General features: G+C 47.8%; 1 protein-coding gene across 1 annotated transcript in view; it reads right to left on the bottom strand.

Annotated features, from left to right (window-relative positions):
* The window catches only part of ABCC8 (ATP binding cassette subfamily C member 8), a 434,375-nt gene that overhangs the window by 156,745 nt on the left and 252,932 nt on the right, over window positions 1-24,698 (bottom strand). The window contains exon 19 of the mRNA XM_069768187.1: window positions 2,743-2,841. Within this exon, the coding sequence (XP_069624288.1) occupies window positions 2,743-2,841 (99 nt within the window). The remainder of the gene's footprint in view (window positions 1-2,742; window positions 2,842-24,698) is intronic.

Below are 24,698 nucleotides of genomic sequence, written 5' to 3'. Positions count from 1 at the left end.
TCTCTGAGCAGTGAACACCTTGTACTTCTGTGTCTTGCCCAGTGGTGGTCGGGCTCGGCCTCCTCACCTCGGCTGTGTCCCAGAGCATCCTTGTACTTCTGTGTCTTGCTCAGTGGTGGTCGAGCTCGGCCTCCTTACCTCGGCCGTGTCTCTGAGCAGTGAACACCTTGTACTTCTGTGTCTTGCTCAGTGGTGGCCGGGCTCAGCCTCTTCACCTCGGCCGTGTCTCTGAGCAGTGAACACCTTGTACTTCTGTGTCTTGCTCAGTGGTGGTCGGGCTCGGCCTCCTCACCTCGGCTGTGTCTCTGAGCAGTGAACACCTTGTACTTCTGTGTCTTGCTCAGTGGTGGCCGGGCTCAGCCTCCTCACCTCGGCTGTGTCTCTGAGCAGTGAACACCTTGTACCTCTGTGTCTTGCTCTGTGTTGGTCGGGCTCAGCCTCTTCACCTCGGCCGTGTCCCAGAGCATCCTTGTACTTCTGTGTCTTGCTCAGTGGTGGCCGGGCTCAGCCTCCTCACCTCGGCTGTGTCTCTGAGCAGTGAACACCTTGTACCTCTGTGTCTTGCTCTGTGTTGGTCGGGCTCAGCCTCCTCACCTCGGCCGTGTCCCAGAGCATCCTTGTACTTCTGTGTCTTGCTCAGTGGTGGCCGGGCTCAGCCTCCTCACCTCGGCTGTGTCTCTGAGCAGTGAACACCTTGTACTTCTGTGTCTTGCTCTGTGTTGGTCGGGCTCAGCCTCCTCACCTCGGCCGTGTCCCAGAGCATCCTTGTACTTCTGTGTCTTGCTCAGTGGTGGCCGGGCTCAGCCTCCTCACCTCGGCTGTGTCTCTGAGCAGTGAACACCTTGTACCTCTGTGTCTTGCTCTGTGTTAGTCGGGCTCAGCCTCTTCACCTCGGCCGTGTCCCAGAGCATCCTTGTACTTCTGTGTCTTGCTCAGTGGTGGCCGGGCTCAGCCTCCTCACCTCGGCTGTGTCTCTGAGCAGTGAACACCTTGTACCTCTGTGTCTTGCTCTGTGTTGGTCGGGCTCAGCCTCCTCACCTCGGCCGTGTCCCAGAGCATCCTTGTACTTCTGTGTCTTGCTCAGTGGTGGCCGGGCTCAGCCTCCTCACCTCGGCTGTGTCTCTGAGCAGTGAACACCTTGTACTTCTGTGTCTTGCTCTGTGTTGGTCGGGCTCAGCCTCCTCACCTCGGCCGTGTCCCAGAGCATCCTTGTACTTCTGTGTCTTGCTCAGTGGTGGCCGGGCTCAGCCTCCTCACCTCGGCTGTGTCTCTGAGCAGTGAACACCTTGTACCTCTGTGTCTTGCTCTGTGTTGGTCGGGCTCAGCCTCTTCACCTCGGCCGTGTCCCAGAGCATCCTTGTACTTCTGTGTCTTGCTCAGTGGTGATCGGGCTCAGCCTCCTCACCTCGGCTGTGTCTCTGAGCAGTGAACACCTTGTACTTCTGTGTCTTGCTCTGTGTTGGTCGGGCTCAGCCTCCTCACCTCGGCCGTGTCCCAGAGCATCCTTGTACTTCTGTGTCTTGCTCAGTGGTGATCGGGCTCAGCCTCCTCACCTCGGCTGTGTCTCTGAGCAGTGAACACCTTGTACTTCTGTGTCTTGCTCAGTGGTGATCGGGCTCAGCCTCCTCACCTCGGCCAGGTCTCTGAGCACCTTGTACATCTGTGTCTTGCTCAGTGGTGGTCGGGCTCAGCTTCCTCACCTCAACCATGTCTCTGAGCACCTTGTCCATCTGTGTCTTGCTCAGTGGTGGTCGGGCTCAGCCTCCTCACCTCAGCCGTGTCCCTGAGCACCTTGTACTTCTGTGTCTTGCCCAGTTGTGGTTGGGCATGGCCTCTTCACCTCGGCAGCATCTCTATGGTTCTGTGTCCTGTTGACCGTGAACAATTTGGGATATCCCAAATTCGGGAAAGATGTTTTTAGCCATTTTGCTGGAGGAAAACGAGCTGCTAATAATTCAGTACACCCTGAGGAGGGTGGAGGCGGGTGGAGAAGGAGTATCCTGAGGCTGGGCATCCTGAAGCAGATGGGTGGGGCATCATGAAACGCAACATCCTGGGGCGGAGCATCCTGAAGAGGGTGGAGGCGGGGCATCCTGAGGCAGGTGGAGGAGGAGTATCCTGAGGCTGGGCATCCTGAAGCAGATGGGTGGGGCATCATGAGACGCGACATCCTGGGGCGGAGCATCCTGAAGAGGGTGGAGGCGGGGCATCCTGAGGCGGGTGGAGGAGGAGTATCCTGAGGCTGGGCATCCTGAAGCAGATGGTTGGGGCATCATGAGACGTGACATCCTGGGGCGGAGCATCCTGAGGAGGGTGGAGGCGGGGCATCCTGAGGCGGGTAAACTTGGGGCGGGTGGAGGCGGGGCATCCTGAGGCGGGTAACCTTGGGGCAGGTGGAGGTGGTGCATCCTGAGGCAAGCAATCTCTTCCTGGCCATTTTGCCAGCTGCTGCTAATTCTGCACACGGTGTGATCTGCATATAATGGGGATCACATACTTTATATGAGGGGCTACGTTTATACTTGCACAGATTCATCTTTTCTCTTGTAGAAACCTCATCTAATAATTTAAAGGGGTGGTCCATGGTTGGGTAATGGTGGTCCCACCTGTGTACACACTGCAGCAGACATGCGCTGAGCTGCGGCCGATTGTGACACTGTTTATGGGGGACCTTTTTGGTTTCGACTGCCCACCTAACCCCTTCCTGACTGGTCTTGGACCCTTAGTTTAGAGGATTCTTACTTTTGCTTATTGAAGGAACTCTCGAAGGTGATGTTTTCTTCCATGGTGGCATTGAGGAGCCAGGGCTTCTGGGAAGCATACGCTACTGTCCCCCTCCGCCTGAGACAAAAGAAAGGGCATAAGAAACCAGCGATATCAGGTCACATGATGGACAGACGACAAGTAACAACAGGCCGCCATCGCCATAGAGCAAGGGTTGCTTAAGGTCAATAGTCAGGAAATCTCCCGAATACACGGAGGCCGACATCTGCAACAATGGAGAGTGTGAGGGGTGTAACAATGGCGCACCCCTCATACATGGCATACACACACACTATATATGTATTTTACATAAGCATTGTACTCACCAAAAGTATGTACACCCCTGTGCACATTGTAGATTCAGAGTGAAGGCAGCAAAAGCAGGAGAGCGAATATAGAAACAAACCCAAATGTGTGTTTCACGTCAGATTCCTCCTGGTATCCCCACCATTACTCTGATGACAGCTTCACACCCCACGTCATTCTTCACCAGGTCGTCACCTGGAATGACTCCTATGATCAGGTCGCCTCGTCAGGAGTTTGTGTGTAGAATCACCGGCCCTCATAAAGTATTAGCGCCCATCAGGTGTGTTGCAGGGGCAGTCATGGGGCAGAGCTCCATACTGGGCTGACCCTATTCTACAACTGTTCTAAGCCAGAATACGGCAAAAAAAAACTCAACTGGGAGAAACCACAGTCCATCATTACTGCAAGACATGACGGTCAGTCATTCCCGAAAATTGTTAGAACTTTGAAGGGGCAGTGCAAGTGCAGTCATGAAAACGATCAGTTGCTATGATGAAACTTGCTCTCATGAGGATTGCCCTCAACAAGGGAGATCAAGAATGACCTCTGCTGCAGAGAATAAGTTCATCAGCTGTCACGACTCTGTTGTTAGGTCAGGACCCGGGGCTTCTTCCCTGTCCCTAACGCTAGGGGAGCCCTAGCCCCCTGTTCCCCGGATTACATCTAATGGTGAAGATGCCGGGACCACATGCCTTACCTTAGCTCCTAAATCCACACTCAGTCTGTACCCTTCCCCCACCCAGGGAAGAGGGGAGTAGTAGTATACCATAATACACCAACCAGACTAAGAAGGTAATATGAACAGGGAAAAATGAAAATACCAAACATGCAATTATACTCACACATACAACAGAGGAATGCACCGGGGAGTGGAGGATGGGGTTATTCCAAAGTAGAAGAGAATTATCACACACTCAAAACCTAGCAACAGTCACTGATAAATCCACCAACCGCCTTCTCCAATAACCACCACCAACAACCTCCAGCTATGCAGCATAAGCTATGTCTGACAATAAATGCTAGCCAGGGCCCAGATTATATAGGAGATAGGAGGGGCTAACAGTGCACAGCCGAGAGCCTTAATGCAGGAAAGCTTCCAGGAGCTCTCAACTGAGAAGATTAACCCCTGCACTGCTACAAGAAACCTTCATCCTTTTAATATGAAGGTGAAGTGCTTCTAATTAGTGCAGGAGTGGGAGAAATCAGACGCTGCAGTTTTCTGGCTCCTTTCTGCCGAGGTAACCTTGTGACATCAGTCTTAGCCTCAGAAACTGATCTGACAACGTTTCAGATAATGGCCCTCATAAATGATAGTAGTAGAAAACACATCCGGCACTCAAATAAAGGGATAATTCTTGAGAATATTCTGTGTAACAAGAGAATCTTTACTTACAGCCGATATATGACAACATTTCCGACGTTTCGGCTCTCAGGCCTTTTCATGCCGATTCATCTTGTGACAGATCACACAATGAATCCTGAATAAAAAAACTCTGAGAAATCCTTGATAAAGGCCTGAGAGCTGCAACGTCGGACATTTTGTCTTGTCATATATCGGCTGTAAATAAAGATTCTCTTGTTGCACAGAATATTCTCAAGAATTATCCCTTTTTTGAGTGCCGGAGGTGTTTTCTACTCCTGAATATTGTTTTTACTTCTGGGCACCAAACTCATCGAATCGAGTGCAAAAGCTTCTTACTACGTCCCTCAAAAATGATACACAGACATGAAGTAGCAGACACATCTCTTCACAAACTGTCCAGAGGAGATTGCAGCATTTCATCCATAAAGTCCTGCTCCTCACAGAGGCCACGACTGAGGACCACAATCAAGAAGAGACTTGTATGGACCGGACATGACATCGGTGGAAATCTGTCCTGTGTCTGATAGGTCAGAATGAGAGATTTCTGCCACCAGTTCCACGTCTTTGTCAGGTGCTGAAGATGTGAGTAGATGGTTTCTACAGTTGTGCTGCCCACCACCAACCTTGGAGAAGGACGTGTAATGGTGGTGAGGGTTGCGCTGCTGGTGACACTGGTGGTGACTTATTCCAAATTCAAGGCACACTTACCTGCCATGGCCAACACAGCAGCGACTCCATCCCACAATCATCCAAGCTCTACCCAATGGAGATGGTTTGGGAACAGTTGGACGCATAATGAAGGCAAAAAATGTTTAGTACCTCCGGGAAATCTTCCAGGAGTGATGGAAGCCTCCAGATGAGGACCTGAAGAGGACGTTGAGGGGTGTCAAGCTGCCACTAGTGTACCAGGGGGAGATCCAAGGTGGAAGAAACATTCCGCTGGGTGCCACACATGTCTCTTCACTCCTTGTTTCCATATGTGGACTTTGTCATTTCTTTGCCTTCAGTCAATATAAACAATTGACTCATAGTAACATAGTAACATAGTAACATAGTTAGTAAGGCCGAAAAAAGACATTTGTCCATCCAGTTCAGCCTATATTCCATCATAATAAATACCCAGATCTACGTCCTTCTACGACTCGTGTTTATATATATATATATATATATATATATACTAGATGGTGGCCCGATTCTAACGCATCGGGTATTCTAGAATATTCATGCACAGCCCACGTAGTATATTGCCCAACCACGTAGTATATTGCCCAGCCACATAGTATATTGCCCAGTCACGTAGTATATTGCCCAGCCACGTAGTATATTGCCCAGCCACGTAGTATATTGCCCAGTCACGTAGTATATTGCCCAGCCACGTAGTATATTGCCCAGCCACATAGTATATTGCCCAGTTACGTAGTATATTGCCCAGCCATGTAGTATATTGCCCAGTCACGTAGTATATTGCCCAGTCACGTAGTATATTGCCCAGCCACGTAGTATATTGCCCAGCCACGTAGTATATTGCCCAGTCACGTAGTATATTGCCCAGTCACGTAGTATATTGCACAGCCACGTAGTATATTGCACAGCCACGTAGTATATTGCACAGCCACGTAGTATATTGCCCAGCCATGTAGTATATTGCCCAGCCATGTAGTATATTGCCCAGCCACGTAGTATATTGCCCAGCCACGTAGTATATTGCCCAGCCACGTATATTGCCCAGCCACGTAGTATATTGCCCAGTCACGTAGTATATTGCCCAGCCACGTAGTATATTGCCCAGCCACGTAGTATATTGCCCAGCCACGTAGTATATTGCCCAGTTACGTAGTATATTGCCCAGTCACGTAGTATATTGCCCAGTCACGTAGTATATTGCCCAGCCACGTAGTATATTGCCCAGCCACGTAGTATATTGCCCAGCCACGTAGTATATTGCCCAGCCACGTAGTATATTGCCCAGTCACGTAGTATATTGCCCAGCCACGTAGTATATTGCCCAGCCACGTAGTATATTGCCCAGCCACGTAGTATATTGCCCAGCCACGTAGTATATTGCCCAGCCACGTAGCATATTGCACAGCGACGTAGTATACAGCACAGATACATGTAGTATATAACACAGCCCACGGAGTATATCACACAGCCCACGGAGTATATAACACTGCTTATGTAGTATACAGCACAGAGGCACGAGGTATCTAACACAGCCCACGTAGTATATAACAGTGGCCACGTAATATATAGCACAACCCATGCAGTATATAGCACAGACCACATAGTATATAACACTGCCCACATAGTATATAACACTGCCTACGCAGTATATAGCAGCCATGTAGTATATAACACTGCCCATGCAGTATATAACACTGCCCACGTAGCATATAACACAGCCCACATAGTATATAACACTGCCTACGCAGTATATAGCAGCCATGTAGTATATAACACTGCCCATGCAGTATATAGCACAGCCCATGGAGTATATCACACAGCCCACATAGTATATAACACTGCCTACGCAGTATATAGCATCCACGCGGTATCTAACACAGCCCATGTAGTATACAGCAGTGTGGGCACCATATTCCTGTTAAAAAAATAATTAAAATAAAAAATAGTCATATACTCACCTCCTGGGATCCAGCGAAGCTCCGGCGATACGCGCGCAGCTGCCGCCATCTTCCGTTCCCAGGATGCATTGCAAAATTACCCAGATGACTTAGCAGTCTCGCGAGACCGCTAAGTCTTCTGGGTAATTTCGCAATGCATCGCTGGGAACGGAAGATGACGGCAGGCGCGAGGGGCTCGGCTGATAATGGAGGGTGAGTATAGCAGGTTTTTTGTTTTTTTTATTATTTTTAACATTAATTTTTTTTTACTATTGATAGTAAAAGTATAGTATAGGCAGCAGCAATAGTAAAAAGTTGGGGACACACAGGGTTAATAGCATTAACCCTGGGTGAGCGCTGACCGGAGTGGAGGAAGGAGAGGCCATTTTCTTCCGGACTGTGCCCGTCGCTGATTGGTCGTGGATGTTTTGCCGCGACCAATCAGCGACTTGGATTTCCAGGACAGAGGCCACGACCAATGAATATCCATGACAGACAGACAGAAAGACGGAAGTGACCCTTAGACAATTATATAATATATATATATATATATATATATATATTGTACTTGTATACATATAGTGGATGTAAAAATAAAGTCTGCACACCCTGCTCAATCCGAGGCTTTTGTCATATAGAATATCAAATTAAGAGGAAACATTTCAGTGTTTTCCACCTTTAAGTGGTGCAGATTTTTCCGGACTGATTTTTTGTAAACCTGCAGGTAACCCGCACTGCGGAATTATCGTGGATTTACTGCGATTTTTTTATTTTTTTTGCGGATTTTGTGCAGATTCCATCTGCGGTTTTACACCTGCGGATTCCTATTGTGGAGCAAGTGTAAGCCGCTGCAGAATCCGCACAAAGAATTGACATGCTGCGGAATAAACAACGCTACATTTCCACGTGTTTTTGTCTGCAGCATGGGCACTGCGAATTTTGTTTTACATAGGTTTAAATGGTACTGTACAACGCAAACTGCTGCAGATCCGCAGCAAAATCCGCAGTGTGTGCACATAGCCTTAATGTCGCCATAATCTGCACAAATCCATTGAGGAACAAAATGAAAAGGGAAAATAAAATATCAGAATGAAAGCAATATAATTGCATAAGTGTGAGCACCCTCCTAGAACTGTGGTTGTGGTCAGAATCCCATTTCCTCATGTTACATAGTAGTCAGCGCTCGGCCGCCATCATTTACAGTGATTCCGATTCACCTCAGAGGAAGTGTCGCTGCTCCAGGAGGATTTTCCTGACCTTTTCTGGTCCATAAACAGCTGACAACACTGTCATGATATGTACTTTTGCCCTGTCCTGTATTTGAATAATATGCCATTTGATGTATGTAACTGTTCTCTGGTTTCTATTAGCTGTAATTTATGTATTTTCTTGTGCTGGGAGTTCACCTGTAACAATGTCTCCTTCCCCCAATACTTGCAGGCCTAAGCTATAATGTAATTAAGCTTTGTCAACATCACTAGTGGAGGAATAGCCATTCTTCCTCACAGCAGGTGGCTAGTCAAATGTACATATTACATAGACTACTTGGAGCCCACCAGTCTAGAATCTTCTGGTGGACCCAACCATTGAATAGAAGGTGTGACCCCTAACCCCCTTCATGGGCGGATCCCAGGAGCTCAGACAATCCATTCTTATTTTTGAGATCAGATGTGAGTTGATCCTTGAAGGAGAAGGAGTGGGGATTCTTAGCTGAGGCAAGACCCCATGTCCATCTGTGACTGCGGAAGCGAACGGGGCGAGACTTGAGCTGAGGACATATCTCGTCGTTCGTGAGATTGTTTTGGGATCCCTTGGACTAATTGTGGACTATTGCTTTGTTACCTGGCACAAGGATTATCGGGAGGTGCCCCCGAATATGTTCCGTTGGACTAATTGTGGACTCTGTAGCTCTACCTGCATGTGTTGTTCCAGCGTTCTTGATAATAAATCTGTTGAATCATCCCTCGGCCTGTTGTCCCTTCTTGCTCTGCCGTACACCCCGTCACAAACACAGCAAAGGATCTGAGTGTGAAAAGTCCGTCAGGAAAAGGTACAAATACATTTCCCGGGCATCAGATCTACCATGGAGGCTGTGAAGACGTCATCAAGAAAGGGCTGATATGTATCACAACAATGACCTTACCGAGAACTGGACGTCCATCAAAAATTAGTGAGAAAACGTGAAGAAAATTGGTGCTGGAGACGGCAAGAGGCCGACAGCAACATTAGAGGAGCTGCCAGCAGGACTGTGCTGAGTGACAACAAACATTGTCAGGTCGGTGAAATTATACTGATTAGGCCGGAGTCACACTTAACGGATTAAAAATTGGTCCGATTCTCTCGTGTTCTCCGTATGGTCATCCGTGTGCAATGCGATTTTAACAAGAACTTTCACATATAGCAGCTCTCTGTCACTTACACATCGTTTTAAAACAAAATATTCTTCAACATACACACATACAGTATATATATACATACACACATACATACAGTATATATATATATATATATATACATACATACACATACATACAGTATATATATACATACACACATTAGACAGATAGATTAAAAGCCGGCAAATGATCTGCTGCACACAGTATAACAACACTGACAGGTTAGAATAGATAGAATAGAAATCTACATAGTATACATACAGCATATATACATGTCAGTAACACACATATATACGTCTTTATATTGCATAGAGAATTAGTAGTGATAGTAAAATGGGAAATCTGTGTTTTATTTCATGAAGCCTTTATTCTGGCTGTGTCTTTACAGTATTTAACATGGAACTATAGGATTAGTATGGAGAGGTATCTTATAGACGCTTCTCCATTACTAAGTCTTGTGCTTAATGTCACCTTACAATACAAAGGTGACATTAACCCCTTCATTACCCATGTGCCACCACTACAGGGCAGTGAGGAGAGAGGCTAAGTGCCAGAATTGGTGCATCTCACAGATGCGCCTTTTCTGGATCAGCTGGGGGCAGATGTTTTTACCCAGTGGGGGCAATAACCGTGGCCCCTCTCTAGGCTATTAATATCAGCCCCCAGTCGCTGGCTTTCTGTCTGCTGATTCCGAAAATTGCGCGGGAGCCCATGCCATTTTTTTCTCCAGAAATAATCTTTTATTAATTACATACAAGTCTCCTAATTTGCACTCACACTGACTGACATCTATATATCTACCTATTCTATGTGTATTTACTGTATGGAATCCATCTTTTCTATCCTGTCGGCTCTTGCAGTGATTTTACAGAAGCCGACAAATGAATTACCGGCTTTTCTTCTATCTATCTTTCTGTGCAATATTAATATGTACAGCTCTGGCAAAAATGAAGAGACCACTGCAAAATATTCAGTTTGTCTGATTTTTCTCTTTATATTTTTGAGTAAAATGTAAATTGTTATTTTATTCTATAAACTTCTGACAACATGTCTCTGAAGTTCCAAGCAATACATTTTGTATTTTTTTTCTGACAAAGAAAAATGGTTAAAAAAAAAAAAAAATGAATTGCTTGCAGACCTCAAATAATGCAAAAAGACAAGCTCATAATCATTTAGAAACAACAATACTAATGTTTTACTTCAGGAAGAAATCAATATTGTGTGGAATAACTATGATTGTTAATCTCAGTTTTCCTGCGTCTCGGCAGCTTTCCACCAGTCTCTCACACGGCTCCTGGGTGACCTTATCCCACTCCTGGTACAATAATGTCAGCCGTTCTTCTTTGTTTGATGGCTTGTGACCATCCATCTTCCTCCTGATTACATTCCAGAGGTTTTCAGTGGGTTCAAGTCTGGAGATTGGGCGGCTATGACAGGGATGTGATGTGGTGGTCCTTCATCCACACCTTGATTGACCTAGCTGTGTGGCATGGCGCATTGTCCTGCTGGAGAAACCAGTCCTCAGAGTTGGGGAACATTGCCTGAGCAGAAGGAATCGGCTGTTTCTCCAGGATAACCTTGTATGCGGCTGAGTCATACGTCCTTCACAAAGAACAACCTGCCCAATTCCAGCCTTGCTGAAGCCTCCCCAGATCACTACCGATCCTCCACCAAATTTCACAGAGAGTGCCAGACACTATGGCGTATACGCCTCTCCAGGTCTCCGTCTAACCATTAGACGACCAGGTGTTGATCTGGAGATGCTTCAGCAAGGCTGGAATTGGGCAGGTTGTTCTTTATGACGGACGTATGACTCAAGCCGCATACAAGGTTATCCAGGAGAAACAGTGGATTCCTTCTGCTCAGGCAATGTTCCCCAACTCTGAGCACTGGTTTCTCCAGCAGGACAATGCGCCGTGCCACACAGCTAGGTCAATCAAGGTGTGGATGAAGGACCACCACATCACATCCCTGCCATGGCCGCCCAATCTCCAGACCTGAACCCCATTGAAAACCTCTGGAATGTAATCAGGAGGAAGATGGATGGTCACAAGCCATCAAACAAAGAAGAACGGCTGACATTATTGTACCAGGAGAGGCATAAGGTCACCCAGGAGCGGTGCGAGAGACTGGAGGAAAGCTGCCAAGACGCAGGAAAGCTGGGATTAACAATCATGGTTATTCCACAAAATATTGATTTCTGAACTCTTCCCGAGGTAAAACATTAGTATTGTTTCTAAATGATTATGAACTTGTCTTTTTGCATTATTTGAGGTCTGCAAACAATGCATGTTTTTTGATATTTTGACCATTTCTCACTTTCAGAAAATACAAAAATGTATTGCTTGGAACTTCGGAGACAAGTTGTCAGTAGTTTATAGAATAAAAGAACAATTTACATTTTACTCAAATATATACCTATAAAGAGAAAAATCAGACAAACTGAACATTTTGCACTGGTCTCTTCATTTTTGCCAGAGCTCTATATGTATATGTGTGTGTCACTGACATGTGTATATATACACTGTTAAAAAAAAAATAAATAAAGGGAACACTAAAATTCCACATCCTAGATATCACTGAATGAAATATCCCAGTTGTAAATCTTGATTCATTACATAGTGGAATGTGTTGAGAACAATAAAAACTAAAAATGATCAACGTAAATCACAACTAATATTCCACGGAGGTCTGGAATTGGAATGATGATCAAAATCAAAGTGGAAAATGAAGTTACAGGCTGATCCAACTTCAGTGGAAATGAGTCAAGACAATGAAATGATGCTCAGTAGTGTGTGTGACCTCCACGTGCCTGTATGACCTCCCTACAACGCCTGGGCATTCTCCTGATGAGGAGGCGGATGGTCTCCTGGGGGTTCTCCTCCTAGACCTGGACTAAAGCATCTGCCAACTCCTGGACAGTCTGTGGTGCAACGTGACGTTGGTGGATGGAGTGAGACATGATGTCCCAGATTCACGTCTGGGGAATGGGCGGACCAGTCCATAGCTTCAATGCCTTCATCTTGCAGGAACTGCTGACACTCCAGCCACATGAGGTCTGGCATTGTCCTGCATTAGGAGGAACCCAGGGCCAACCGCACCAGCATATGGTCTCACAAGGGGTCTGAGGATCTCATCTCGGTACCTAATAGCAGTCAGGCTACCTCCGGCGAGCACATGGAGGGCTGTGTGGCCCTCCAAAGAAATGCCACCCCACACCATTACTGACCCACTGCCAAACCGGTCATGCTGAAGGATGCTGCAGGCAGCAGATCACTCTCCACGGCGTCTCCAGACTGTCATGTCTGTCACGCCCTCAGTATGAACCTGCTTTCATCTGTGAAGAGCACAGGGCGCCAGTGGCGAATTTGCCAATCCTGGTGTTCTGTGGCAAATGCCAAGCGCCCTCCACGGTGTTGGGCTGTGAGCATAACTCCTATCTGTGGATATCGGGCACTCAGGACATCCTCGTGGAGTCGGGTTCTAACCGATTGCACAGACATGCACACTTGTGGCTTGCTGGAGGTCATTTTGAAGGGCTCTGGCAGTGCTCCTCCTGTTCATCCTTGCACAAAGGCTGAGGTAGCGGTCCTGCTGCTGGGTTGTTGCCCTCCTACGGCCCCTTCCACGTCTCCTGGTGTACTGGCCTGTCTCCTGGCAGCGCCTCCAGCCTCTGGACACTACGCTGACAGACACCGCAAACCTTCTTGCCAAAGTTTGCATTGATGTGCCATCCTGGATGAGCTGCACTACCTGAGCCACTTGTGTGGGTTGTAGAGTCCGTCTCGTGCTACAGCGAGTGTGAAATCGCAACCAACATTAAAAAGTGACTAAAACATCCACCAGAAAGCATTGGTACTGAGATGTGGTCTCTGGTTTCCACCTGCAGAACCACTCCTTTATTGAGTGGGTCTTGATAATTGCCAATTGTCAGGAACATGAGGTATTGGATTGTCTATGATCATGCACACTGAGCTTTGCTATGTCCATTAAAGCTGAGCAAAGACACATGCTCCCCTCTTCACTCTGCCTAGAAAGCTCTCCTCTGTCTTGGCCTGCTGGCAACTCCCCCCACCCGAATACAGCTGTAACTTGAAACTCCAGTGTGGGACTCTATCCCCCCCTCTCGAAGGCAGGAGTGTGTAGAAATCCTTTTGTCTGAAAACCATGTGCTCTCTTGCTCATGTAGAACCTTAATAGTAAGGCATAACTTGACCCCAATTAGTGACAGAGATATGGAAGTTACATTTTTGGCCCCTGCATCGGCCCGGCCATCACCCAGTGCGTTTCCCAATTTCCTGTACTCTTGGCATCCGAGAAATGAATTACTGTTTACTCGCTGTGCCTAGCAAGGACATGTTTGGTCTCAATAGAATGCTAGTCGCACAAGATCAATGATAATTCCAAAATCCAACAAAAGAAAAAAAGTTTGTAGGATGGCACTACCGGGAGAATCGGGGTAATCCAACATGAGACCCAGGTGTCGATCTACAAATCATGTAAAAATCAGCCGCACATCATAAATCCGGGTGCTCTTCTTAGAAAAACAAATACCAAAGCCATGTATAAAAAGGAGCGAAGGCACTCACCATAATGAAAATCCATATCTTTAATCAATCTTCATAAAAATCCCATGGCCGGGGGAGTGAAATACGGAGCTTCTGTGAGCAGGAGATGACGACGGCCGTTTCGTGCTGTGCTTGCGCTTCAACGGGTCAACATCCCCGATTCATGACAAATTGGTGTGAGTGGTGGGGATGACAAAGGTATTCTCCCCGTGAACATGACACCAATAATTTCCATCTGTTTTCTATTCCATTTGCACAACAGCATGTGAAATTGATTATCAAGCAGTGTTGCTTCCTAAGTGGACAGTTTCATTTTACACAAGTTTGATTTACTTGGAGTTATATTCTGTTGTTTAAGTGTTCCCTTTATTTTTTTGAGCAGTGTATATATGTATTCTATGTGTATATTTCTCTTCTATCTATTCTATTCTAACATGTCAGTGTGATTTTACTGTATATCGCAAATGAATTACCGGCTTTTCAAAGTACACCGATGCGTAAAAAATGGACAGCACTTGCATGCTGTTTGTGCTGTGCGTTTTTTTTCTTGCACCCATAGACTTGCATTGGCGAGACTCGGACAATATACACGTACAATCCCAGGATGCTGCGATTTCACTCGCACATAGAATACGCCCGAGAAAAAACCGGTGATGTGAGCTGCCCTGTAGATTAACAGATTAACACTGGTCTGAGTGCAGCGATGCTTTCTCGCATAGCACTCGTCCATGTTATACATGTTCTATTGTAACTCTCTACTAATCGGCCTCCCTCTTACCAAACTCTCCCCGCTCCAATCTGTCCTGAATGCTGCTGCCAGGATCATATTCCTCACCAACCGTTACACCGATGCCTCTACCTTGTGCCAGTCATTACACTGGTTACCCATCCACTCAAGAATCCAGTACAAAACTACTACCCTCATCCACAAAGCACTCCATGGCTCAGCACCACCCTACATCTCCTCTCTGGTCTCAGTCTACCACCCTACCCGTGCCCTCCGCTCCGCTGATGACCTCAGGTTAGCATCCTCAATAATCAGAACCTCCCACTCCCGTCTCCAAGACTTTACACGTGCTGCGCCGATTCTTTGGAATGCACTACCTAGGTTAATACGATTAATCCCCACAGTTTTAAGCGTGCCCTAAAAACTCATTTGTTCAGACTGGCCTACCGCCTCAATGCATTAACCTAACGATCCCTGTGTGGCCTATATTAAAAAAAAAAAAAAAAAATTAATTAACTGGTTCATGCAGCTTTACATGAACACCCAAGCCTTACACTATGGCTGGTCCGAATAACTATAGCAATTGTCACCATCCACCTCTCGTGTCTCCCCTTTTCCCCATAGTTTGTAAGCTTACGAGCAGCAGGGCCCTCACTCCTCTTGGTATCTGTTTTGAACTGTATTTCTGTTATGCTGTAATGTCTATTGTATGTACAAGTCCCCTCTATAATTTGTAAAGCGCTGCGGAATATGTTGGCGCTATATAAATAAAATTATTATTATTATTATTATACATTGGTGTGACGCCGGCCTTACACTGATACCTGGGGATGAAATCTGTCTTGTGGTTGTTGTTTAATCTGTATTTGTAGTTTTCAGTAACTGAGATTCTCGTGCTCCGTGGCGGGGCTGTGGGTGGTCTTGTGGTTGCGGCTTTATGGGGGGCTCTGCTTATTCATCTGTACGGGTTATCTAATATATAATTGCCTAGAATACTACTTCCTGCAATTTGTGCCAACTTCCGTGGCTTTGTCCGGAGCTAATGTCCGGAGCTAATGTCCGGAGCTAATGTCCGGAGCTAATGTGCGGAGCTAATGTCCGGAGCTAATGTGCGGAGCTAATGTCCGGAGCTAATGTGCGGAGCTAATGTCCGGAGCTAATGTGCGGAGCTAATGTCCGGAGATAAGTGACGTCAACAGTGTCCAGTGTCTGATTGGTTGCCGCCTGCTGCGAGCGACCAATCAGAAACGTGCCGTACTGTGACACACTCCGCCCGCCATTTTGGTGTGATTTTTGAATTTTTACCTCACAGCAAGTTTCTACTGCGTGGAGGCGGGCCCAGTGACGTTGCTCTTCAAGCTCCTGCCGAATTTCGTCAAAAAAATGATAATACCATTTACCAAAACTATATATATTTAGTTGTGAAGTGGTTCAGTGACATTTTCACACCAATTTTGAACTTTTGTTTGGTGTTTTCTCCATATACTGCCTATTATTTTTGTTCTTTCTTACTATTATTTATTAATTGTATTATTCTTACATTTGAATAAATAAAGTATATATGGATTCTAGACTCCCGATTCTTTAGAATCGGGCTGCCATCTAGTTGTACATAAATCTCTTTAAAATGTGTATGTAAAATCACCCCTACAAGCCGCAGCGCACAGCGAGGGGCTATGAGGCTCTCAGATATCTGTAGATTTGGTTGCTGACACAGAGGACATTTCTTCACACAATAAGTCCTTGCTGTGTGATACAATACCATTCTCCCAGGTAGTATCACAATTAATGGGACTAGATGACCCTATAAATCACTAACTTGCTACTGTCACGATCGTGGTTTGTGGAACCACTGTGCCACGGACCACGGTGAGCCTGGAGTGGCGTGACTATGCGAACACCTGACTGTTCACTAGATCCTCTGATGGTGAGGTTAGACTTGGCTCCCAATGAACGCCAGGCGCCACTCCAGGGCAGACCAACGGACGCACAGCAGCTGGACCCGGAGGACAGACTGGAGGAAGCAGCAGGCAGAGCTTGCATCAGAGACAGAGTTTGCATCTGAGTGCAGCTAGCAGGATTTGACTGAGTGCAGCAAGCAGGAACTGCACTTGGAATACGGCAGGCAGGATTTGTACCTAGACTATTGCGACCTTACACACCATAGACTGTAACAGGAATGTTGCTCAAGCACCTCCCCAATGGAGAGGAAGCAATATATACATAATGCCTCAAAACCATTGGCTGGGGAGGAAACAGCAAGTGCCCGCACTGGCCCTTTAAGAGGGCGAGTGAAGTGACACATCGGGAAGCCGGCATAGTGCTATCAGCTACTACCCAACAGCGGGGCCGTCACCTGCCGATAGGAGATTCGGTGCCTCACTGCACTTCGGCTTGCCATTACTTGCCCTTTAATACTAAGGTAAATAACATCCTAATCTCGCCAGATGACCTATATATCGTGAGCGCAACCCATGGGCAAAAATATTAGACTTATTGTTCTGCAGTTTAGTCATGATGACAGTATTTACATCCTGCCCCACCCCAGAGCACCAGAATCTCATTAACTGAAAACTACAAATTTAGATTCCACAACAACCACAAGACGGATTTCATCAGCAGGTATCAGTGTAATCAGTATAACGGCACCGACCTGACACTGTGTGTAGTGTAAGACTCATGCTGGTGTGGTAGTTGGAGGCAGGTATATCTCGCCCAGGTGTTTGTCCTATGTGAATTAGGCCACTCAGTATCTTCAGGATGCTAATGGGTTAATAAGTGCAGGAATAAAGGATGACAAGCTGGGGGTTTCCAACGTCAGCCTGGGGCACACAGATTGCCTGTCTGTGTGAGACAAACGTGAGTGAGAGCTGTGTTCAAGAATTGTGTGATGTTAGCTGGGTGGGAGAAGCCCCCCCAGCTGTTGAGATAGCAACGTGTTGGTTTAGTTAGCGCCGGACAGGCTAGGATTTATTTTTATGTTTTGTTTTTCTATGTTGCTTTCACGTTAATAAATCTGACCTGAGGTCAGCCTGCTCAGAAACCTGCTGTACGCCTCAGATTCAATGCACAAACCACGTGACCTTTGACCCCAGCAAAGGCGATCCCAGACTGTTGTGTCACATTGTGGTGGAGAATGCGGGCATACCGTGGCACAGGCGACAGCATGGAAGACGTGGTGAAAGCCTTAGTACAGTCCACTGCCGTACAGCAGCAGGCCACTGCAGCACAGCACGAAGCTAATCGCTTGATGGCCGCACAGCTGAAGGAGTTAGTGGACATGACGGTTGCAGACCGCCAGCTTCTCCAACAGGTGGCGCAGCGCCTGGTGAGCATGCCTGACGCTGACCCGGAAGCAGAGTCCAGAAGGATCCATGTGAGTCGATACTGGCAAAAGCTGACTGCAGAAGATGACGTCGAGGCATACCTGACAACGTTTGAGCGGACGGCAATGAGAGAGAAGTGGCCGAAGGCACGATGGGCCGATTTGATTGCCCCGTTTCTCTCCGGCGAGGCCCAAAAAGCTTACCATGATTTGGACCCAGAGGTCGTCCAGAAGGATCCATGTGAGTCGATACTGGCAAAAGCTGACTGCAGAAGATGACGTCGAGGCATACCTGACAACGTTTGAGCGGACGGCAATGAGAGAGAAGTGGCCGAAGGCACGATGGGCCGATTTGATTGCCCCGTTTCTCTCCGGCGAGGCCCAAAAAGCTTACCATGATTTGGACCCAGAGGTCGTCCAGAAGGATCCATGTGAGTCGATACTGGCAAAAGCTGACTGCAGAAGATGACGTCGAGGCATACCTGACAACGTTTGAGCGGACGGCAATGAGAGAGAAGTGGCCGAAGGCACGATGGGCCGATTTGATTGCCCCGTTTCTCTCCGGCGAGGCCCAAAAAGCTTACCATGATTTGGACCCAGAGGTCGCTCAGGACTTTGAGAAGCTGAAAGCAGAGATCCTGGCCCGGCTCGGTGTGACGACGGCTGTCCGGGCACAGAGGGTACATCAGTGGACATACCAGCAAGATAAACCGGCGCGGTCTCAGATGTTCGACCTGATCTACTTGACAAAGAAATGGCTGCAACCCGAGGTACTGACAATACCCAAAATAATCCAGCGGGTTGTCCTGGACAAGTACCTGAGAGTACTACCCCCAGCGCTGAAAAGGTGGGTAAGCCAAGGAAATCCCACGACAGCGGATCAACTTGTGGAGTTGGTCGAGCGTTATTCCGTGGCAGAAGGACTTCCCGACGACACCGCCAACCCCCGGTCTGTGCCTCCTCCTTGTGGAACCGGTAAGACTGTTCCAGGGACCACGGGTGAAGGAAAATCGCTTAAAACTGTGGGAGAGGAGTCCGGGACTGCTCGCACTCCGAGACCCAAGAGTATTGGACGGTGGTCTCAGTAGGGGACCTGTTGGGTGTTTCCGCTGCCATGAGAAGGGTCATGTTTCTGCGAACTGTCCTGTTACCGCTGAACCCATGCAGTGCGACGTTATAGACTCTAAAAAACGCATGTCTTTGGTTACACAGCTTGTGAGTGTGAATGCGGGTCAAAATGATACAGCGAAACACCTGTGTGAATTATCTGTTGATGGGAAAAATGTTGTGGCATTACTAGACTCTGGAAGTGTGGTGACTCTGGTGAAAGCTAGTCTGGTGGCACTTCCATCTGGTCCATCTGACAAGTTTTCTGTGACGTGTGTGCATGGTGACACCTGCTCGTACTTAACAGCGGTCATATGGATTTCTACTCCCTATGGGTCAGTGCAGCACAAAGTGGGACTCGTTCCCGCATTGTTACAGGATGTAATCCTGGGCAGGGATTTTCCCTATTTCTGGCAGTTGTGGGAGAATCAGTTGCTCCTTCACGGTAGCTGTACCCGTGAATCTTCTCCCATGCCATCTGGAGGTCCCGAGTCCCTAGAGGAGACCCCACAGGAAGATGTTGCTGGGGAGGTTAGTGAATCTAACCTTCAGTACCCCTTCTCCGTCATGGCGGGGGAAACGGAGGAAACCGAGGAACCTCAGCGAGAGGCGGAGGCAGACAGCCATCCGGCACCCTGCCTGCCAGATTTGGGAGTCCAGGTGGATGACTTCCACAACGAGCAAATGAAAGATCCTACCCTGACTCCGGCTAGGAAAAATGTAAAAATGATAGATGGGGTACCCGTAGAACCTGACACTAGGCTAGCGTACCCGTATATGGTTCTTGAAAATGATTTGCTCTACCAGGTAGAAAAAAAAGGGGAAGACACAGTGCAACGGTTAGTGGTACCCAAACCTTATCGGCGGAAGGTACTGGATTTGGCCCACGGACATATAATGGGGGGACATCTGGGGGTACAGAAAACCTCAGAAAGGATATTGCATTGTTTTGTGTGGCCTGGAATACATTATGATGTGCGTAACTATTGTGAGTCCTGTCCAGAGTGCCAAATCGCGGCCCCTAAATCTCGGTTCCGTAGCCCTTTGGTACCCTTTCCTATCATTGGGGTCCCTTTTGAGAGAATTGGGATGGATTTGGTTGGGCCCCTTCCCCGATCCGCACGTGGGCACCAACATATCCTCGTCATCGTGGACTATGCCACTCGTTACCCGGAAGCCGTCCCTTTGCGTAACACAGCTACCAAGACGATCGCCAAGGAATTGGTACAAGTGTTTAGTCGGTGGGAATTCCAAAACATGTGCTCACCGACCAGGGGACTTTATGTCGAGGGTAATGAAGGAGCTCTGCAGGCTCTTACAAATAGACCCGTTGCGTACGTCTGTCTATCACCTTCAAACAGATGGCCTGGTTGAGCGCTTCAACAAAACCTTAAAACAGATGCTCCGGAAGGTGATAGACAAAGATGGGAAGAACTGGGATTACTTGTTACCCTATTTGCTGTTTGCCATTAGGGAAGTTCCCCAGTCTTCCACAGGGTTTTCGCCTTTCGAACTGTTGTACGCCCGTCGTCCCCGGGGACTGCTGGACGTCGCAAAAGAAACCTGGGAAGGTCAAGTCACTCCCTTTAAAACGGTGATCGACCATGTAACACAAATGCAGGATCGTATTGCTGCTGTCATGCCCATTGTTAGGGACCATATGTTACAGGCCCAGGGAGCCCAGAGGCAAAGTTATGATAGAGGCGCTAAGGTCCGTACATTTGCACCCGGCGATAGGGTGTTGGTCCTAATCCCTACGGTGGATAGTAAATTCCTGGCGAAATGGCAGGGCCCATTTGAGGTCCGAGAAAGAGTTGGTGAAGTGAACTATAAAGTGTACCAGCCGGGTAAGAGAAAACCGGAACAGATTTATCATGTGAATCTGATAAAATCCTGGAAAGACCGCTCTGCCCTAACGGCGGATCTGCCCTGTCTGGTTTGTTCACCTACCGTACCGGAGGTGCAGGTTGCCGAGACTCTCTCAGAACGACAAAAATCTGAGGTTAAGCAATTTTTGTTACAGAACCGACAGTTTTTCTCCGAAAAACCTGGCCGGACTAAGTTGGTGAAACATGAGATTGTCACAGAGCCTGGCGTCACTGTTCATGTGAAGCCCTACCGGATTCCGGAAGCCCGCCGTGAAGCCGTCTCCCGGGAAGTGATGGCAATGTTGGAGTCATTGAGGAGTAGCACAGCGCCTGGTCCAGTCCAATTGTGTTGATACCTAAACCGGATGGCTCCATCCGGTTTTGTAATGACTTTAGGAAACTGAATGCAGTTTCTAAATTTGATGCGTACCCTATGCCCCGGGTCGATGAGTTGATCGACCGGCTTGGTAAAGCCCGATACATTACGACCCTGGATTTAACAAAGGGGTACTGGCAGATTCCTCTGGCCGAGGCGGCCAGAGAGAAGACGGCATTTGCTACACCGGAAGGTCTGTTCCAGTATGTCTATATGCCGTTTGGACTTCACGGAGCTCCCGCAACGTTCCAGAGATTGATGGATCGAGTCTTGAGGCCTCACAGACAGTACGCTTCTGCCTACCTGGATGACATCGTAATTTACAGCATGGACTGGGAAACTCATCTCCAGAAGGTACAAGCGGTGATTGATGACCTGCGAGATGCAGGTTTAACGGCAAACCCCAAGAAATGCCACATCGGGCTTGAAGAAGCCCGATACTTGGGCTACGTGATTGGCCGAGGAGTGGTTAAACCCCAGATCGACAAAATACAGGCAATTCAGGGCTGGCCACAACCAGTGAACAAAAAACAAGTACAGGCTTTCCTGGGGATTGCCGGCTATTATCGCCGGTTCATACCCAATTTTTCAGCCATGGCTACTCCCTTGACGGATCTTACCAAGGGGAAGGGTTCCGTCATGGTAAAATGGACCTCAGCTGCTGAAGAGGCCTTCCACAGCCTGAAACGGGCTTTGTGCTCTCAGCCCGTACTAGTGACTCCTGATTTCAGCAGCGAGTTTGTGGTACAAACTGATGCTTCTGATACTGGTGTCGGAGCTGTACTTTCCCAGGTGAGGGACGGAGTCGAACACCCGGTCCTCTACCTCAGTCGGAAACTGAATGTACATGAGCAGAGGTATGCGGTGGTTGAAAAAGAGTGCCTAGCCATTAAATGGGCTCTCGACTCCCTCAAGTATTACCTGGCCGGTAGGAAGTTTAGGCTGGTCACAGACCATGCCCCTCTCAAGTGGATGCACCTCCACAAAGACCGTAATAGTCGGGTAACCCGGTGGTTCCTTGCCCTGCAGGCTTACTCTTTTACGGTGGAGCACCGACCTGGGGTGCAGATGGGGAACGCCGATGCCCTATCCCGAGTGCACTGTTTCAAGAGTGTTCTTGCTCGACCGGAGTGGTCTGAGCAAGGGGGGGGATATGTAAGACTCGTGCTGGTGTGGTAGTTGGAGGCAGGTATATCTCGCCCAGGTGTTTGTCCTATGTGAATTAGGCCACTCAGTATCTTCAGGGTGCTAATGGGTTAATGATTGCAGGAATAAAAGATGACCAGCTGGGGGTTTCCAGCGTTAGCCTGGGGCACACAGATTGCCTGTCTGTGTGAGACAAATGTCAGTGAGAGCTCTGCTCAAGATCTGTATGATGTTAGCTGGGTGGGAGAAGCCCCCTCAGCTGTTGAGATAGCAACGTGTTGGTTTAGTTAGCGCCGGACAGGCTAGGATTTATTTTTATGTTTTGTTTTTCTATGTTGCTTTCACGTTAATAAATCTGACCTGAGGTCAGCTTGCTCAGAAACCTGCTGTACGCCTCAGATTCAATGCACAAACCACGTGTCCTTTGACCCCAGCAAAGTCGATCCCAGACTGTTGTGTCACAGTAGTCGTTGAGCACAATCCTGATCACAGGTATCAGTGTAATCAGTATAACGGCACCGACCTGACACTGCCTGTAGTCACTGAGCACAATCCTGATTACAAATATCAGTGTAATCAGTATAATGGCACTGACCTGTCACTGTAGTCACTGAGCACAATCCTGATCACAGGTATCAGTTTAATCAGTATAACGTCTCCGACCTGACACTGTCTAGTTACTGAGCACAATCCTGATCACAGGTATCAGTGTAATCAGTATAATGGCACCGAACTGACACTGCCTGGAGTCGTTGAGCACAATCCTGATCACAGGTATCAGTGTAATCAGAATAACGGAGCCGTCCTGACACTGTGTGTAGTCACTGAGCACAATCCTGATCACAGGTATCAGTGTAATCAGTATAACGGCACCGACCTGACACTGTGTGTAGTCACTGAGCACAATCCTGATCACAGGTATCAGTGTAATCAGTATAACGGCGCTGACCTGACACTGTCTGTAGTCACTGAGCACAATCCTGATCACAGGTATCAGTGTAATCAGTATAACGGCACCGACCTGACACTGCCTGTAGTCACTGAGCACAATCCTGATCACAGGTATCAGTGTAATCAGTATAACGGTGCTGACCTGACACTGTCTGTAGTCACTGAGCACAATCCTGATCACAGGTATCAGTGTAATCAGTATAACGGCACTGACCTGACACTGTCTGTAGTTACTGAGCACAATCCTGATCACAGGTATCAGTGTAATCAGTATAACGGTGCTGACCTGACACTGTCTGTAGTCACTGAGCACAATCCTGATCACAGGTATCAGTGTAATCAGTATAATGGCACTGACCTGACACTGTAGTCACTGAGCACAATCCTGATCACAGGTATCAGTTTAATCAGTATAACGTCTCCGACCTGACACTGTCTGTAGTTACTGAGCACAATCCTGATCACAGGTATCAGTGTAATCAGTATAACGGCACCGAACTGACACTGCCTGGAGTCGTTGAGCACAATCCTGATCACAGGTATCAGTGTAATCAGAATAACGGAGCCGTCCTGACACTGTGTGTAGTCACTGAGCACAATCCTGATCACTGGTATCAGTGTAATCAGTATAACGTCTCCGACCTAACACTGTCTGTAGTTACTGAGCACAATCCTGATCACAGGTATCAGTGGAATCAGACTGCGGAGACCTGGGTGTCGTAAACAGTGCCTTCCCCCCTCCCACCAATCCCGAAAAGACAATGCAAACAGGCCTAGATGGGATGAACAGGTCGGTCACAGTTTATTAATTTAATAAGCAGGGAGGGGCAATTACATTTCGCAATGTGCTCACAGCCATGGGCCCAGTCTGCGACCAACGGGCAGCCAATGAGCTGCTACGAACCTTTGCCCCTCCCTCCACGGAGGATCACATGTACTACTTACACATGACTCCGACCCCCACCCACCAGCGTTGGGGCCTGTTCGATTCCGTCCTGCAGACCTGACAAAAATATATCAAGCCCAATGTCCGTGAGATGAATACTGTCGGACCTCAGTAACCCTGATTTGTCGCCTTCCAGATGGTAGTGGCGAACTACGATGCCAAATTTTCCCTTTACGAATCTTGCCACTCTCAGGTTGACCTGTTTCCTTGATCGTTCTATGGCTTTTGGGTCCTT

Source organism: Ranitomeya imitator, chromosome 5 (assembly GCF_032444005.1).
Source record: "Ranitomeya imitator isolate aRanImi1 chromosome 5, aRanImi1.pri, whole genome shotgun sequence".
Lineage (NCBI taxonomy): Eukaryota > Metazoa > Chordata > Amphibia > Anura > Dendrobatidae > Ranitomeya > Ranitomeya imitator.
This window is presented reverse-complemented; position numbering and strand designations above follow the sequence as displayed.